This window comes from Moschus berezovskii, chromosome 13, assembly GCF_049115385.1.
Source record: "Moschus berezovskii isolate FMDL1 chromosome 13, NW_MosBer_1.0, whole genome shotgun sequence".
Classification (NCBI taxonomy): domain Eukaryota; kingdom Metazoa; phylum Chordata; class Mammalia; order Artiodactyla; family Moschidae; genus Moschus; species Moschus berezovskii.
Window position 1 is genome coordinate 50106143 of NC_142472.1, and position 16248 is coordinate 50122390.

General features: G+C 41.2%; 1 protein-coding gene and 1 pseudogene across 3 annotated transcripts in view; one reads left to right on the top strand and one right to left on the bottom strand.

The window, feature by feature from the left end:
* Window positions 1-750: 750 nt before the first annotated feature.
* Window positions 751-16248, bottom strand: part of CPAP (centrosome assembly and centriole elongation protein) — a 38514-nt gene continuing 23016 nt past the window's right edge. The window contains exons 11-17 of one of the 3 annotated variants that reach the window (XM_088842680.1): window positions 12700-12784; window positions 5433-5494; window positions 5066-5176; window positions 3008-3148; window positions 2844-2928; window positions 2638-2758; window positions 751-1067 (exon numbers count right to left, since the gene is read on the bottom strand). In XM_088842680.1, the coding sequence (XP_088698806.1) occupies window positions 872-1067; window positions 2638-2758; window positions 2844-2928; window positions 3008-3148; window positions 5066-5176; window positions 5433-5494; window positions 12700-12784 (801 nt within the window). In that variant the 3' untranslated portion in view covers window positions 751-871. The remainder of the gene's footprint in view (window positions 1068-2637; window positions 2759-2843; window positions 2929-3007; window positions 3149-5065; window positions 5177-5432; window positions 5495-12699; window positions 12785-16248) is intronic. The other 2 variants (XM_055426438.2, XM_055426439.2) reach the window with 2 other exon arrangements.
* On the top strand, window positions 9429-9951 carry LOC148775832 (large ribosomal subunit protein eL42-like; annotated as a pseudogene).

A 16248-nucleotide genomic window follows, 5' to 3' on the forward strand; every position in this document is an offset into this window, starting at 1 on the left:
TTTGACTCATTAACCTTTAAAGTTTGTGCTGTGTCTTTCTCAAGGGTGGACCTTGTGATCTAGGGGTTAGAATTTGGCACATTGACTGCTGTGGCCTGAGTTCATTCCCGGGTTGGGGAACTGAGATCCCAGAAGCCTGTACAGCATGGGCCCCCCAACCGAAAACAAAAATGGCTTTCTATCCTGAGGTTACATGAATATAATTCCTTATTTTCTCTGAAAACTTTTAACACTGCCTGGTTGTTTCTTAGGCCCTGCCCTTCTCACGTGTCCTGCTTTGACCAGATATCACTCTCATTACAGCTGCTTTCTCCTCCCATGAGATCTGCACTTGCAGAATGAACTCATGCTACCTGTTTGACTAACTGACTGACTTGTATATTCCCTCATTGTTTTAACTTCCCATTCTGTGACCTTGGTGGGAGATACAATGCTTTAATTTCAGCACAGATTGAGTACAGTGAGTGGAGCAACGATTCCTCCTTCAGTGATGTTTCTGAGCATGACCTTGATAGGGCTGACAGGCAGTAGGAAAATCTGTGTGATAAATACTATGTGATACTGTATTTCTTGTATTTCCTGGTTTTCATAGCCATCACCAACCACAGAAAGCATCCCCTTATTAAAGTCTATGCTGGTTATGACCATAGAAGACAAGGGAGATGTATTAAACATGAAAGCTGCCCCTGTTCATTTCAAACATAAAAAGCAAGAAGTTTTATACTACGAAGTGTTTTCTATTTATTTATATAGACACACAGACACAAACACACATAGTATATAAATTAAACCACAGAATCCACAAGAAATGTACATTTCTTTTTAACAAGGAAATCAAATTAGTGTCATTTCATGATAAGTCACACAAGTTTCATGACAGTTTTGTGTCCATAAGAACATTACCGTCCTTGTCTTTCATTCTTACTCGACCAGATGTGTACTTGGTCTCCTGATGCCCATTTGTGTACACAGTTTTCACAGTGCCATCTGGATACTCCCGTCTCTTGAACTGGGCCGTATGCAGTTCTCTTTGGCCATTATTAAATTCTATGATTTTGTTGCCATCTCTGTAAATTTTAAATAGAATTTAATTCCTTTATAAAAACATGAAGATTATAGCAGGAGAAATCTGGCAGTTACTCCTTCTCCAAGAGCATCCCTGGTCCTTATTTTAAGGATAATGTCCCATTATAAAACAAAGCTAAGGCGCTAAAGTTAAGAAGTTGTCAACTTCTCAACAGAGAATGTTTTTTTCTATTTTGGTTATTTCTCAAATTTCATATGAACACATATGTGGCTCTCTGCCATATACAAAGGTTAGAGAGCCACTGCTCTAGTTAAAGTGTGGCCCTGTGGTGTCTGCATCACCCAGGAGCTCACTCGAAATGCAAATTATTTGAGTGGGGCCCAGCAACAAGCCCTTGAACAGTCCCTCCAGATTCAGATGCACCCTGAAGTTTGAGAACCACTGCTGTAAGTGAAAAACAGCACAGTTATCCTGAATGAATTGCACATTCGAAAGCCGCTAAGAGAATAAAAGTTTTTATAACAAGAAAAACATGTAATTATGTGTGATGATGGATGTTAGACTTTTGTGATCATTCTGCAATATACAATATCTAGTAAATTTTTGTGGTACACCTGAAACTGATGTCATATGTATGTCAGTTACACCTCAATTTAAAAATGATAATCCATAATGAACTAATAACATGGGATGTGTCTGAGTATAGACGAGAAAAGACTGGCCATGAGATTAAATAGATGGTTCTAGGGAACTTTTCATAAGAGTCAAAACTGAGAAACTTCTGAGTTTTAATACTTGAAGATCAGATAGATGGCTCTAGGGAACTTTTCTTAAGAGTCAAAATTGAGAAGTTTCTGAAATCTATATTGTACACATAAGATTTTCCTCAAATTTTCTTTAGTTGAGCAGCAGATAAAGACCACCAGATTTCAGACCACAGTAAGGGAAAAACAGTCATGACCATAAGGAGGTTCCTACATTATTGCCAAGTTTACATCACATAATTCAAGTTAATGGGTACTTAACTGCTACACTCCAGGAAAGGAGGGTGAAACTAAAAACAGGTCTGGATCTGACAAACCCCTATTATGGTTTTAATTATAATGGCACCTATAAGATGCTCTTCACTGTGGATTAAAGAAGTCATCTCTGACTTCAAGAAATTTAACATTCAGAAGGATAAAGACATTGTTAATTTGGAATTGGCTTAGAGAGGCCAGAAGAGTAAAGTGCTTAGGCTGGGACAGGGAGACCCAGAAAATCAAAATAGAGTCCAGTTATTCTTAAAAATTGACAGGGAAGCTTCCCTTCTGTGTCTCGCTCACTGTTTTCAAATTTCACCAAACTTATTTCTAAATAAGTATCTGGCATCCTCCTTTCGTGAAGTGCTCTTTAGATATCCTTTAGATCTCTAAGCTAAAGACTAAGCAAATGTTAGAATCCATTGGTCTCAAACTTACCTTAAATTCTAAAGTGCTGCAAACACATCTTACCTGCTCTCAGATTCTGAACTCATTAAAATGTTGAATGACTTATTAAAGTTTAAGATTTTTAAACTTCATTACTGATTGAAAGTTGAAAACTAGAAACCAACTTAACAGGTAACATACCGTTGTACTTTGACAACTGTACCATCTGGGAAAATGCTTTCTTCCTGTCCATCAGCAAACAAGTTTTTGATAGTCTGGTCAGGAAATGTGATTTCTTTTCTTCCATCTGGGAAATGTTTTTCTGTAAGAAAGGGGTTATTATAAATATTTTATTTTTAAAGGGAGGAAAAACTTAATAGAACTGAGAGGGCAGAGCAGGTTCTCACCTATCTGGCCACTAGAGAAATGTAGAACTTCCAGCCCTTCTGGGAATGTGGTGTGGGCAGTCTGCGTGGCTGCATAGTAGTAGATCTGTAAAGACACGGAGTCAGCACTGCTGCTCCTTCAGGGGTGTTTATGCTACAGAGAAAACACACCTGTGGAAACCTACCACTCTCCCATCTGGCATGACCTGCTTGATGTCACCGTTGAAGAAAGTGACAGTGACGGTCTCCCCATCTGCACTCACTTCCTTTCGCGTTCCATTTGGAAACAATACAACATGGCACCCGTTCTTATAAACCTTCTCTATCTACAAAAAAGAAAACCAAACTAGCAAAAATTTTCTGAGACCACATGACAAAAACGTCCCTATTTATTATAAATTGCCTACTTTGATATTTTTCATAATAAAAATTAAAACATTTCTCTGAGAGAGAAGTTCCAATTCAAAACAATCAACTTCAACTATTAGCACATCATGTCTATTCTTAAGTCACCTATTCCCCCCAAACTTTTCAGTTGTTTTTTTAGGCAACCTTCAGATTATCACTTCAGCTCTAAACACTTAAACAAATCTCTCTACTGGAACAGTCAGTAACATAACCAGACTATTATCATCCCTAACAAACTGTAATTCCCTCATTATATCATAACCTTTACACTGTTTTTCATAAATTCACCAAAAACAAGGTTTTGTACAGTTTTCTTGAATATGGATGAAAATAAGGTCCACACACACTGGGTTGATGTGTCTCTCCAATCTCAATTTTTAATGGTCCCTTCGTTTTCCCATTTTAATGCCAATTGTTGAAGGAACTGAGTCACTGAACATATAATATTGACCACATTCTGGATCTGGCCAATTGCTTTCCTATTTTTGTGTCAGTTAACATGTTCTCATATCCTGTTTTTCCTTAAAAAACCCAGTAGTTACTCTCAAGGCTTGATTACATTCCAGGTGAATTATTCTGACAAGTGCCTTTTAGGTACAGCAGTGGGCTCTGTATGACAGCATGTCCAGAAATTCAGTAAGTACGTAGCTGCCTCACGACCTCAGCACTGACTGGGTGGCATCATGAGACCCATCAACCTTTCATCTGAAGTTTCAGCAGCCACTGATGACTGCTGCCCAAGACCTTTCCTTTCATTAGACCTTATACACTGGTGATATCCTAATTTTCTCATTCCTCTTCTAAAAAAGAAAACCCTTCCTCATCAACAATTTGTTACCCGAAAGTAAAGTGTTGCTTTTGAAATGTGGTGTTGGAGAAGACTCTTGAGAGTCCCTTGGACTGCAAGGAGATCCAACCAGTCCATCCTAAAGGAGATCAGTCCTGGGTGCTCATTGGAAGGACTGATGTTGAAGCTGAAACTCCAATATTTTGGTCACCTGATGTGAAGAGCTGACTCATTTGAAAAGACCCTGATGCTGGGAAAGATTGAGGGCAGGAGAAGGGGACGACGGAGAATGAGATGGTTGGATGGCATCACCGACTCGATGGACATGGGTTTGGGTGGACTCCGGGAGTCGGTGATGGACAGGGAGGCCTGGCGTGCTGTGGTTCATGGGGTCGCAAAGAGTCGAAGATGACTGAGCAACTGAACTGAACTGAAAGTAGAGTGCACAGGAAAACTACTTTAGGATGGAGGTAACAAGTTCCTTCTGATTGCTGGTCTTTGTCCTTCACTCATTCCTTATGGTTCACAGTGAACTTCAACCTTCTCATTTCTATTAAAGTGGATCAAAGAACCTAGAAAAGTACATGTTCTAAAAACCTAAGGAAAAATCCCCTCACCACCACCTCAGTAACAAACCCTGTTTATGTCCCTTCCCTTGTCCTTCATTCTTTAACTGGAGCACCCAGCCAGGCTGGGCTAGGGCATAGGAAATATTTAAGGAGGGGTAGAGCATAGAACTGAGGCTTTTACAAGTACTAGGGATTACCAAGGCTTTCAGCCATATCTGGGGAAAGAACAAGAAGTTTAAACAATGGGACTGTACTCCTCCTCTTATTGCAACTCTCAGTTAGAAATGGCAACTAAATGCATTTTCATTTATCAAGTGTTTTCAGAGGGGTCCAAAGGTTCAGGCTGAGGACATGTGCCAAAGCATTGAAGACCTTAGGCCCCATCAAGTCTCAAAAGTCAATGATTTTAGAACCTGTTTCAACTATATTTTAAATCATGTCTATTTTTTATAGAATTCATTAAAAAAAAAAAAAGTAACCTTTCCATCAGGATGGCTGATTTCTCCCTGAATTTCCTCTTTTTCATCCTCCTCTTTATAGTCAGGATCTGGAAAGTTTACTGGTTCAGGCAGCTCCCTGGGTGAGGCCATCTATAAGGACAGGAGGCTCTTAATCTGTGCTATATGACATGTAATAAAAATCTCAAGCAGCTAAAACTTAACACTTTTGTCCAAAAGCCAGATTTCACTATTATAGGATTCTGTGACTAGTGTTGGTGTTGTTTAGAAAACCTTTACGATGTTAAGTAAAAAGCTTCCTTTATAAATGGTTTAGAAACTTAAAGCAGTTCACTAATCAACTGTAAGCCTAAGAAATATGTCTGAATATACAAAAACAAAGATTTACCTGTCCCTTCTCCGAGCTGCCTAAATCATGAGGCTCAGACTTGGATCTTTGAGATAGATTGCCTGTTAGAATATTATTGCCAGAGTTAGTTTGATTATTTAATTGAAAGATTTACGTTTACTCAATACTATGGTCAAACATTTCCTTAGTTCACTCTTCTTTACCCATTATTTAAGAAAGTTTTAGTATTCTTCTTTACTAATTCCTAGTTCTTCATTATGTAAATTCAGATGCTTATTCAAATACTTAAGTCCTAATGACCAAGAAAGACAAAGACAGTATCCATTTTCTGAAAGTTTACAACCTCTTTCTGGAGAAAGAGACAAGCGCTCAGCCAACCTAACAGATGAACCTGAAGGTGTTCTGGAGACAGTCACTAGGACCTTTAATTAAGAGGGCAGAAATGGAGAACAAAGAGTGGAAGCATCCAGAAAGACACAGAGAATCTGGCTTGAAAAAGAAACTGGATAGACCTAATGGCTATGGTCTAAACTTTTTAGATCATGACCAATACACCCAATTATACTGTATATTAGGAATACACACATTATAAAATAGGCACACATGCGTGTACATGCACACACATAGACACCACACCACCACAGCAACAACAAACTGAAGTTAGGTTAAAAAGGCACTAAAGTTCTAATATTGTCTTCCTATATGCCAATGGATAGTAGTCCTAAATTTGAAGGGTTTCAAGCTCAAGTGCCAGGATCTGACTTAAATGTAAAAAACCAGAATGGATCCTGAATGCTCCAAGAATGGTGAAGAGCAGAGGTAGAGGGTCCACTAGGCAGGCTGTGGGCATCTGTGGAGATAGCAGTGTGTGTGCTATGGCAAATAACAGACCCAAGGATTCCAAGTTGCCAGGTACTAGCAGTTTCATACAGTTCAACCTACTTAATCGATTCAGAAACTATCAACATCAGAGGATTAGTTTAAGGACAGATGGGAATGTGGGAGGGCAGGGAGTAAAGATAAAAGGAATCAAGGAGCACACACAGGTTTTGGCTAAATGACCAACTTCCTCCACATCACAGGCACAAAAACCACACTGCACTCTGAGCTCTGTGTTAACATCACCTCTGAATCCTATAACCACCCTCCACAGAAGAGACGAATATCCTCATTTTATAGGCAAGAGGACTACATAAAGAAGTGAAATTCAACTACATTAAAGAAAGGAATTGGGGAACTTTTAAGGTGACATCAGCATCATGGCAGCTAAGCCATTCCTCTTTCCCCTTAACAACTAACTTGACATTTGCAACTGAACAAAAGTGCCTCAGTGCCTTACACCCAGGAATCTGGGGGGATTCTTGCCCACCTGTGCATCTGAATATAGACCAGACCTCAGTAGGAGCTGTGGACCCAAGGGACTCAGCAAACCTGCCCCATCCCCACTCACCATGGGAGGAAAAACCTGGAGAGAGTGGACCTGAAGACGTCCAGGGTAGACGAGCAGGCTACCAAGGCAGGACAGAAACAAGTTTGTATGCAGCGCAGAGGGGAACCCGAGAGAGCTGCCCCCAGCCCAGGGGACAGTGCACGGACCTGAGCTGTGTGGTGGAGGCAGATGACCTCCCGAGGAGGACATGGAAAGCTTGAGAGGGGAGCGGCTGCCCAGCCGCCTGCCATGTGGCTCAGAAGCCGCTTTCTCTCCAGGAGCACCTGAACTCCTGAGGGACCAGACCTCCACGACTGGGGGGAGTCAGGAAAAGAGGGGGGGAGCAGGTAAGAACATGGGCATGGAGGGATGCAGTTCCTGCTGTCCACTGCAGGACCTCTACCGGAGGTCCACCCATTCCACTCAAGGATCGCCCCCTGGGCCCACACCGCCACTGCTGCCAGCTCCTTGTGTGAGCGTGGAGTGCTCAGAAAATAGGCCACGGTCAGTCTGTGGACAGGGAAGGAAGCAAAAACTTGAGCTATGGCCCTACATCCTGGAAAATGAAAGTTTTCTAACAGCCAGCCTGGTGAATTGAAGGAACCAGTGAAGTCATAAAAAGCTTTGTTAAGGAAGTATCTGCTACTTCAAATTCTGGAGGTGAAGAATTCGATGACAGATGAAGAATGCAACAGAGGGTATCTGTGCAGAGCAGACCAGATGGAAAGAACAAGTGACTTGAGAAACACGAATTCAAGAATAATACAGCTAGAAAAGGAGATGAAACTAAGAAAGCCAACAAGAGCTATTGGATTCCCACTAGAAGGACAAATACTTGATTAACTATTGTTCCAGAAGAGGAGCAGTAGAAAGGGGCACAGAGTTTAAAGAAATCAGAGCTTTTATTATTTAAAGGAATAATAGGTGAGGACTTCCTAAATCAATGATAATAAACCTTCAGAGCAGCCAGAGGGAAAAAAGAAGTAACCTGTGAAGGCGCAGTCTTAGGCTCTCAGTGGATTTCTCAGCAGAAACCCCACAGGCCAAGAGAGGAAAATGACATATCCAAAGTATGAAACAAAAACTGCCCACCCAGACTACTTTATCCGGCGAAATTATCCTTCAAAAATATGAAGGGGAAATAAAGGCTTTCCCAGACAAAAACTGAGGTAGTTCAGCATCACCTGACCTATAAGACACTGCACGAAATGCTGAAAGGAGATCTTCAAGTAGAAACAAAAAGATGTTAACCAGCAACAAGACAACATGAAAGTACACAACACAACACATTGGTAAATGTGAACATGTACAGTCAGATAAAAAAAAAATTCACCTAATTATAGCATAAGGTTTAAAGGAAAAGAATATTTTTTAAAACTCCAGTTATGGAATTCCCTGAAAGTCCAGTGGTGGAGACTCTGCACTTCCACTGTAGGAGGTAAAGGTTCGGTCCCTGCTGGAGGAACTAAGATCCCACATGCTGTGCAGTGCTACGAAAAAAACCAAAACTCTAGCTACTGTAACGTTACTCAAATCAGAGCATAAAAAAGGCAAATCGTGACATCAAAACATAAAAGGGTGGTAGAGCCTTTATAATGATAAGTTGCTAATAGCATACAGCGGATTGTTTTATCTATGAGATGGTTTATGTAGATCACATGGTGACCGCAAGCAAAAATCTAGAGTTGATCCACAAATACAACACAACAAGAGATGAAGCACACCACCGTGGGAAAAAAAGTTTACAGAGATAGGCAGAAACGGGGGGAAAAGAAACAATGGAAATAGAAAACCAAAAGAAAGCAATCAATAGGATGGCAGTCATAAGTCCTTACATATCAATAATCAACTACTGTAAATGCCCATAGAACAGAATAGAAAACCCCCCCATATATACAATCAACTAATACTCAACAAGGGAGTCAAGAACACCCAATGGGGGAGAATGCACAGTCTCTTTATAAAGCAGTGCAAAAATTGAACACATGCAGAAAAATGGAATTGGATCTCTCTCACACCACTCATAAAATGAACTCAAAATGGATCAGTCTTAAACGTAAGACCTGGTACTGTAAAAGCTGTAGAGCAAAATAAAGAAGCTCCTTAACAACAGTCTTGGCAATAATTTCTTGGATATAACATCAAAAGCACAAACACCAAAAGCAAAAACCATCAAAATTAAAACTTTCTGCCAAGCAAAGAAACGATCAACAAATAACCTACAGAATGAGAGAAATTTTTTATAAACCATCTATCAAATTAAGAGTCAATATACAAAATATATAAAGAACTCATGCGTGCACTTTAGTTATGTCCTACTCTGCGATCCTGTGGACTGGAGCCTACCAGGCTCCTCTGTCAAAGGAATCCTCCAGGAAAGAAAACTGGCGTAGGGTCCCATACCCTTCTCCAGGGCATCTTTCCAACCGCAGGATCAAACTCATGTCTCTTAGGTCTCCTGCACTGGTAGGCGGGTTCTTTACCACTAGCACCACCTGGGAGGCCCTAAAGAACTCATATGACTCAATAATTATAAAACAAAGCACAAAAAAATATAATTTAAAAATGGGATGAGGGCTTTCTGTGCTAGTAACACTCTCGCAAACATGGTGAACGTTCCTAAAAGACGCTGAACTAAATATGGCAAGCACCAACCCCACAAAATGACCCAATACAGGAAAAGCAAGGATTCTCTGCATCCCCAAGGAAAGTAGAGTTATGACAGGAAGCAGAGGGGCTATGGTGGGCAGACTAAGCCAATTTTCCAGAAAAAGGCTAAAACTACAAAGATTGTACTGAGGCTTGAATGCGTTGAGGCATTGAGCCCAACTGCAGATCTAAGAGAATGCTCGTTATTAAGAGATCCAAGTATTTTGGGCTGGGGGGAGATAAGCGAAAGGACCAAGTGATCCAGTTTTGAGCTTCATGTTTTGTTTTATTAAGAAGACAATAAAAATTTGAGATTGTTTATGTGCTCGCTTCGGCAGCATGTATACTAAAAATTTGAGATTGTTTTTAAAAAAAAATAAAAATGGGCAGAGGAACTAACTAGACAATATTTTTAAACATGACATCCAAATGCCCAAACGGTACATGAAAAGATGCTCAACATCACTAATCATGAGGGAAATGCATATCAATGGCTATCCAAAAAAAAAACAAACAACCCAGACAAGTGATAACAAGTGTTATCCTGTTAGGTAACAAGGATGTGGAGAACAGGAAACCCTTGTACAATGGTGGTGGGAATACAAATTGGTACAAGCCACTAGGGAACAGTATGCACATTCCTCAAAAACTTAAGAACAGAATTACCATACAATTCAGCAATTCCACTTCTGAGTATATATATCCAAAGGAAATGGAAACAGGATATTGAAGAGATACATGCATTCCCATGTTTACTGAAGTATCATTCACAATAGTCAAGATACGGAAATAACCTAAAGTGCCCTTCCATGAATGAATGAAGAAAATGTGGTACATATATACCAGGGAATATTGCTGTATGGTATAACTTATATGTGGCATTTCAAAAAGCCACACATTAAAACAGAGAATAATATGGTGGTTACTAAGGGCTAGGAGGTGGAAGTTAGGGTATAACAACTTGCACTGAGCTGTAAATAAGTCCCAGAGATACAAAGCACAGTGTAGTGAATACAGACAACAATACTATGCTATAATCATCAAACTTGCTGAGAAAACTAGATCTTAATTATTCCAACCACTAAAAAAGAAATCATAACTGTGATTTAATAGAGGTGCTAGGTATGGCCACACTGACAGTCACATTACAATATATAAATGCATCAAATCAACATGATGTACACCTCAGATTTACATAATGTTATATGTCAGATATATTTCAATTAAAAAAGACACTTTTTATATCTTTAACATATAAAGAGTAAAAAGACAAGCTCTACACTGGGAGAAGATACCTGCAATACGTGAAGCTGTTACAGGATTATGAGGATGTGGGGCCCCTCCCACAAACAAGAAAAAGACACAACTCCACAAAATAAAGATGTCATCAATTTCCTCTCAAAATGAATTCTGAACAGCTACTAAACACAGGCAAATGTGTTCAACATATTTAGTAATGGTGATGCAAATTAAAACTATGAGATACAGATACACTCCTAACAGACTGGCATGAACTTAATTCTGAAAATCAAGTAATAACAAGATGTAAAGCAAAGCAAGCACTTACATTGCTGGTGAGAGAGTAAAATCACTTTGGAAAATATTTTGGCAATATCTGTTAAAGATATTCCTACAAATTACTCAGTAACTCTAGTCCTAGGTATATGTCTTAGAGAAATGAATGTGTACCAGAAATGTGTAGGAAGGTTCACAGCATCGTTTAACATCCCAAAACTTAAGAAAAACTTAACCATCAACAGAAAAATAGCAAACTGTAATATATTCATAAATGGAATACTAATACTACCTTGCAGTGAAAATTAGTGAACTAGATCAACAAGACTGAATCTCAAAAACACGTAGTGAAAGAAGACAATGGAATACATACAGCATGACTGACTCTTCAGAAAGCTCAAAAAAAGTAAAACTTTTTTTTTTAGTACTGTGAAAGTAGAAACTATTTTCAAGGAAAAGCAATGTAATATGATCACGGAGGGGGCAGTTCTGAGGTGTTGCTAATTCTTATTGTAGGCAGTGGTTACTCATATTTCCTTTATAACTACTTTTCAAACTACTTATGTTATATCCATTTCTATAAATTTAATTTACAGAAATAACTTTCTAAAACTTCCAGGCAGATTAAAGATCCAGCTGTGAAAACAAAAGTTCATAGAAGAAAATAGTGTATTTGTGACTTGATGTTTGAGACGGATTTCTTAGTCACAAAAAGCAAAAACCATTTTTTTTTTAAGAAAACTGATTAAATTCAATATTAAAAGGAAAACACATGGATAAAGAAACACAAACCAAAAAGCTAAATATAGATGGGGAGAAGATACTGGCAGTGCTTATAATTAACTTTAATAAGCAAAACCTCACAAGCACACACACACAGTTTTAAACGGGCAAAAGAGATGAACAGGCAATTCACAAGAGGAAACTCAAATGTCCACTAAATATCAAAAGATGCTCACATTACCTCATCAGTAATCAGGGACATGCATATTAAAATGACAGTGACTCATCATTTCACACCCATCTCACTGGCCAAATTAAAGTGTAAGCAGATCAGGTGTCAGCAAGCACAAAGAGCATGTTCTGTTGACAATAAAAAAAAAAAACTGCAAAGGGAAGTGAGTCGCTCAGTTGTGTCCGACTCTCTGTAACCCCAAGGACTATACAGTCCATGGATTTCTCCAGGCCAGAATACTGGAGTGGGTAGCCATTCCCTTCTCCAGGGGATCTTCCCAACCCAGGGATCGAACCCAAACATCTCCTCAACTGTGACAAACCTGATGTGACCCAATATCCTACCCCTGACATTTGTCTGAAAGAAACTCACATGACCAAGACTTGTCTTATTCATTCTGTGACAGACATGGAAAACCTGAATGCCCATCAACAAGACACCTTAACTGTGGCAAATATACATGGAATATGTACAGCTCGAGTTTATATGTATTACTGAGGTTAGGTCTTAAAATACTAAGAGAGAAAGCAAATGGCAGAGGGATGGAGTATGACACAATACTACATTAATTTATGGACACAACGTACTAAAAGAATGAAAAGTAAGAAAGGAAATGTGGTCTGGGTGCAATTTAACTGGAAGTAGGATACACAGGGGCTTCAATTATATTTACAATATCTTATTTCCATTAAGTTGGTGTAAATTCTCCACTTTAAATTTCTAAAATATTTTATAAAAAGATCATGTAATGATCTTACCTTGTGTTGGCAAATAATTTTTTTTGTACTTTTCTACCTGGGTTCCTGAAGAAATCTGACTCTTTTGAAATCGAACTGATGAATTCTATAGTATGAGAAAACGTTGAATATAAAATTAGTTTAGTCTACACATTAGTACAAGGAAAGAAAGTAACAGAGATCAGCGTGCAAAGGGAATATTTTAAGTGTGTTCAATTTATGCTGTTTTCATGTATACTGAGTGAACAGGCCGGAGTGAACCAGCTGCTACTAGGAATGGACTACACACATACTCACACATCACCTCTGGAAATGCATTCACTCCTCAAGTGAGGCACAGCAGACAATGTGAAACAACAGTTTTTGGGACGTTACCAGAGCGGTCAGAGGAGAGGGCTGGAACTCATGGTCAGACACCAGGAGACTGCACATACTATCCTCCCACCCCCCAGGGTTAGAGGTCAAGGGAGATGTCCTCCTTGTTCCCATCTCCTCCTCCAGTCAGATCTCCTTCTCTCCTGCCAGTCAGTCTCATCCACGTACCCCACTTGTCAGGAGATGATGCCATAGCTGCTACCTCTAGACCACTCTCTCCCACCTCAGCTAGGTACTTCAGTGGACAAAGGAGAACTAGTCATTATAAATATCTGCAATTATTAAGAGCTGCAAAAGTATCAATTTCAGAACAACCTACAAAATAATCATTCAAAAAGCCAGTGCCATTTAATAAAGTGCCAAAGTATTTAGGGGTGAGATGCCACAATTTCTGCCATTACCTTCAAATGGTTCAGCAAAACACTTTACATGGAAATGTGGCAAAATGTGAACAATGACTGAATCTAGGTTGAGTGTTCAGGTATTCATCATACTATTCTTTCAAATTTCTTTGGCTCAGCTTTCTTAATAACATGGTTGGGAGGGGGGGAATCTCACCCTCTGACTACACATTCTGTCCTCCCAGCTCACGCTGCTGACACCCTCCCTCCTCCAAGGCTTACAGCCTGCAGGATGCCACGATCCACTGATCGTGTTTCCTGCATCTCCCCAAACCTCTGCCCTTCTTGAGCAGACTGAAATCATGACTCACTGCAGTCACTCTTGCTATATATACTATCAATTTCCATGCCCCTCTCACTCTGGTATTCACCGGGCTGACATACCTCTGCTGTCCACCATTTACACTCGAAAAGCTGAATAAGAAAAAAATAACAAACAATTCCTACTTGAAACATACCATCTCTAACCTCTGTGGAGTCAGACCACATTTCCCCCTCGTTCCGCTCTTGCGGACCCCAATTTCCCATCCCTCCCTCCCCTCAAAGCTCCCAGAGCCTCCTCCATCCTCCCTCTCAGCAGAGAGCCAGGCTTCCCACTTCTCTGAGAAAAGGTAAAGGGTTGGGGGAACTTCCCACCAAGGGCTCCCCCACGTCCAGCTCTGGGTCCACACCTGAGCCTCCCCATCACCAGGCACAGACATCCAAGCCAGGGCCTCCACCCCTCAAACCCCAGCTCCTCTCCGTGTGCACACCGCTTCAACAACCCTCGCACTGTCTCCTGCATCAAGGTTTTCCTCTCTGCGTACTCAGTCCTAATAATACATAAACACTTGTTAATTTTCCCATCTTAAAAATAAAAAACTTCCCCTGCAGCTACTACCCGATTTCCTTGTATTTACTACAAGACTTCTGCACAAAGCTTTACAGTCTGTCTGAAGCTTCTCACTCTCTCACCCAGTCAGGCTTTCCTCTGGCAAATCCGAGGATCCACTCAGCCCTCACCTTACTCAGCAGCAGCCTCTGAGGGACGTGCCTCTCTGCCTGCTGTACTTGGCCCTCAGGACACCACACTAATCTCCCCACTTCAGCTCTGGTTCTTTGTCCTCACCATCCATACCTTCAGCCCTAGTCTCTCCCACACATTCTGAGGGCCCCAAACTTCTAGCCCAGACCTGACCTTCTCTGGATACACACCCATCTCCGCCCCGTGTCCGCCTGATGTCCAGCAGGCAAATCAAACTCACCTGACCTAACCTGAGCTCCTAACATCCACACCCCCGGAGAAGTGTACTCTCTTTTGAGGGGACTCATGATAAATGGCCAAAAAAACAAAACGACACTCGACTTGGAAGCCCGCTTTCCTGCTGTCACACCCCACCCAGTTTATCACTAAATCCCGCCCACGTCTCTACCCTCTCCAACCGCTCTGCAGCCTCAGCCACCAGTCTCTGTTTAAGGCCTCAATCCCCCAATGCTCCCGATGGTGCCCGCAGCCCACCTCAATCCACTCTCATGTCTGCAGCAGGGGGGCCGCCCCTCCCATGCATCCTTCCAAGAGTTCGAGATCTCACGCAGAAGAAAAGGCAGTGCTCTGGGAAGTGATTAAGGCCTAAGGAAAGCTACACCGGCCATTCCCAGCCCATCTCCGATTTCACACACTCCTCTGCTCCCCAGGATGGACTCTGCTCCAGCCACACCAGCCACAGGGCGGCTCTGGCCTCAGGACTACCAAACGGTCTTATCCTGGCTCACTGCGCCCTCTCCTGGCCGTTGTTCAAACCTCGCTTTCTCAGGAGGGCTTTCTCCAGATGCTGGACAGAAAACTCCCAACACCCTCCCCCAACAGGTGTCCCACCTCCTTGCTTTTCTCCTCAGTCCTTCCTCATCACAACCTCACACACCATGTCCAACACTCATCTTTCTCCCACCACTGGAACACAAGTTCCAAGAGGACAAGAGGTCTGTTTTGTTCACTGCTTGATCCCCAGTGCCTCAGTGTCTGCACGTCACAGCCATGAATATAGATGAGTAAAAAAACAAACAGTTGATTCAAAAGGATCATATTCACAAAAAAAAGAGGATCTCTGCAGAAAATTTACTTACTCTGTTTTAACTGAGATCACCTGCCTATTGTATTATAATTCCTCCACAAGAATTACCAAAATGAGGAACTTCCCTGATGGCCCAGTGGTTAAGAATCCATGTGCCAATGCAAGGGAAAACAGGTTCGACCTCTGGTCTGGGAAGACTTCACATGCCACAGAGCAACTGAGCCCATGAGCCACAACCACTGAGCCCTCAGGCTGCAGCTGCTGGGCCTGCACGGCCTGAGCCCATGCTCTACAAGAGAAGCCACTGCAGTCAGCCCACGCAACTAGAGGAGCCCCCACTCGCTGCAACTGGAGAAAGCCTGTGCACAGCAACAGAGACACAGCACAGCCATAAATAAATAAACAAAAAGTTTTTTAAAAAAAGATTAAAAGTGGAACTTCCTTCATGGTACAGTGGTTTTAAAGAATCATAAAAACGAGTTTGAAGTCTTTACAATGCACAAAAGAAGAATTTAACTGTGGTGAAATACACATAGAACTACCATCTCAATGTTCTCAAGGCAGTTCAGTGTTTAAGTACGCTCACACTGTTGTGCAGTCGCACCACCATCTCCAGAACTGTTACCTCACAAAACTGAGTCTGTACTCAGGAAACAGCAGCTCCTCCTCCTCCCCTCCCCCAGCCCTAGCACCCACCCTCTATATCTATGAATCCAACTCCCCAAATATTCAGCATCTCCCTA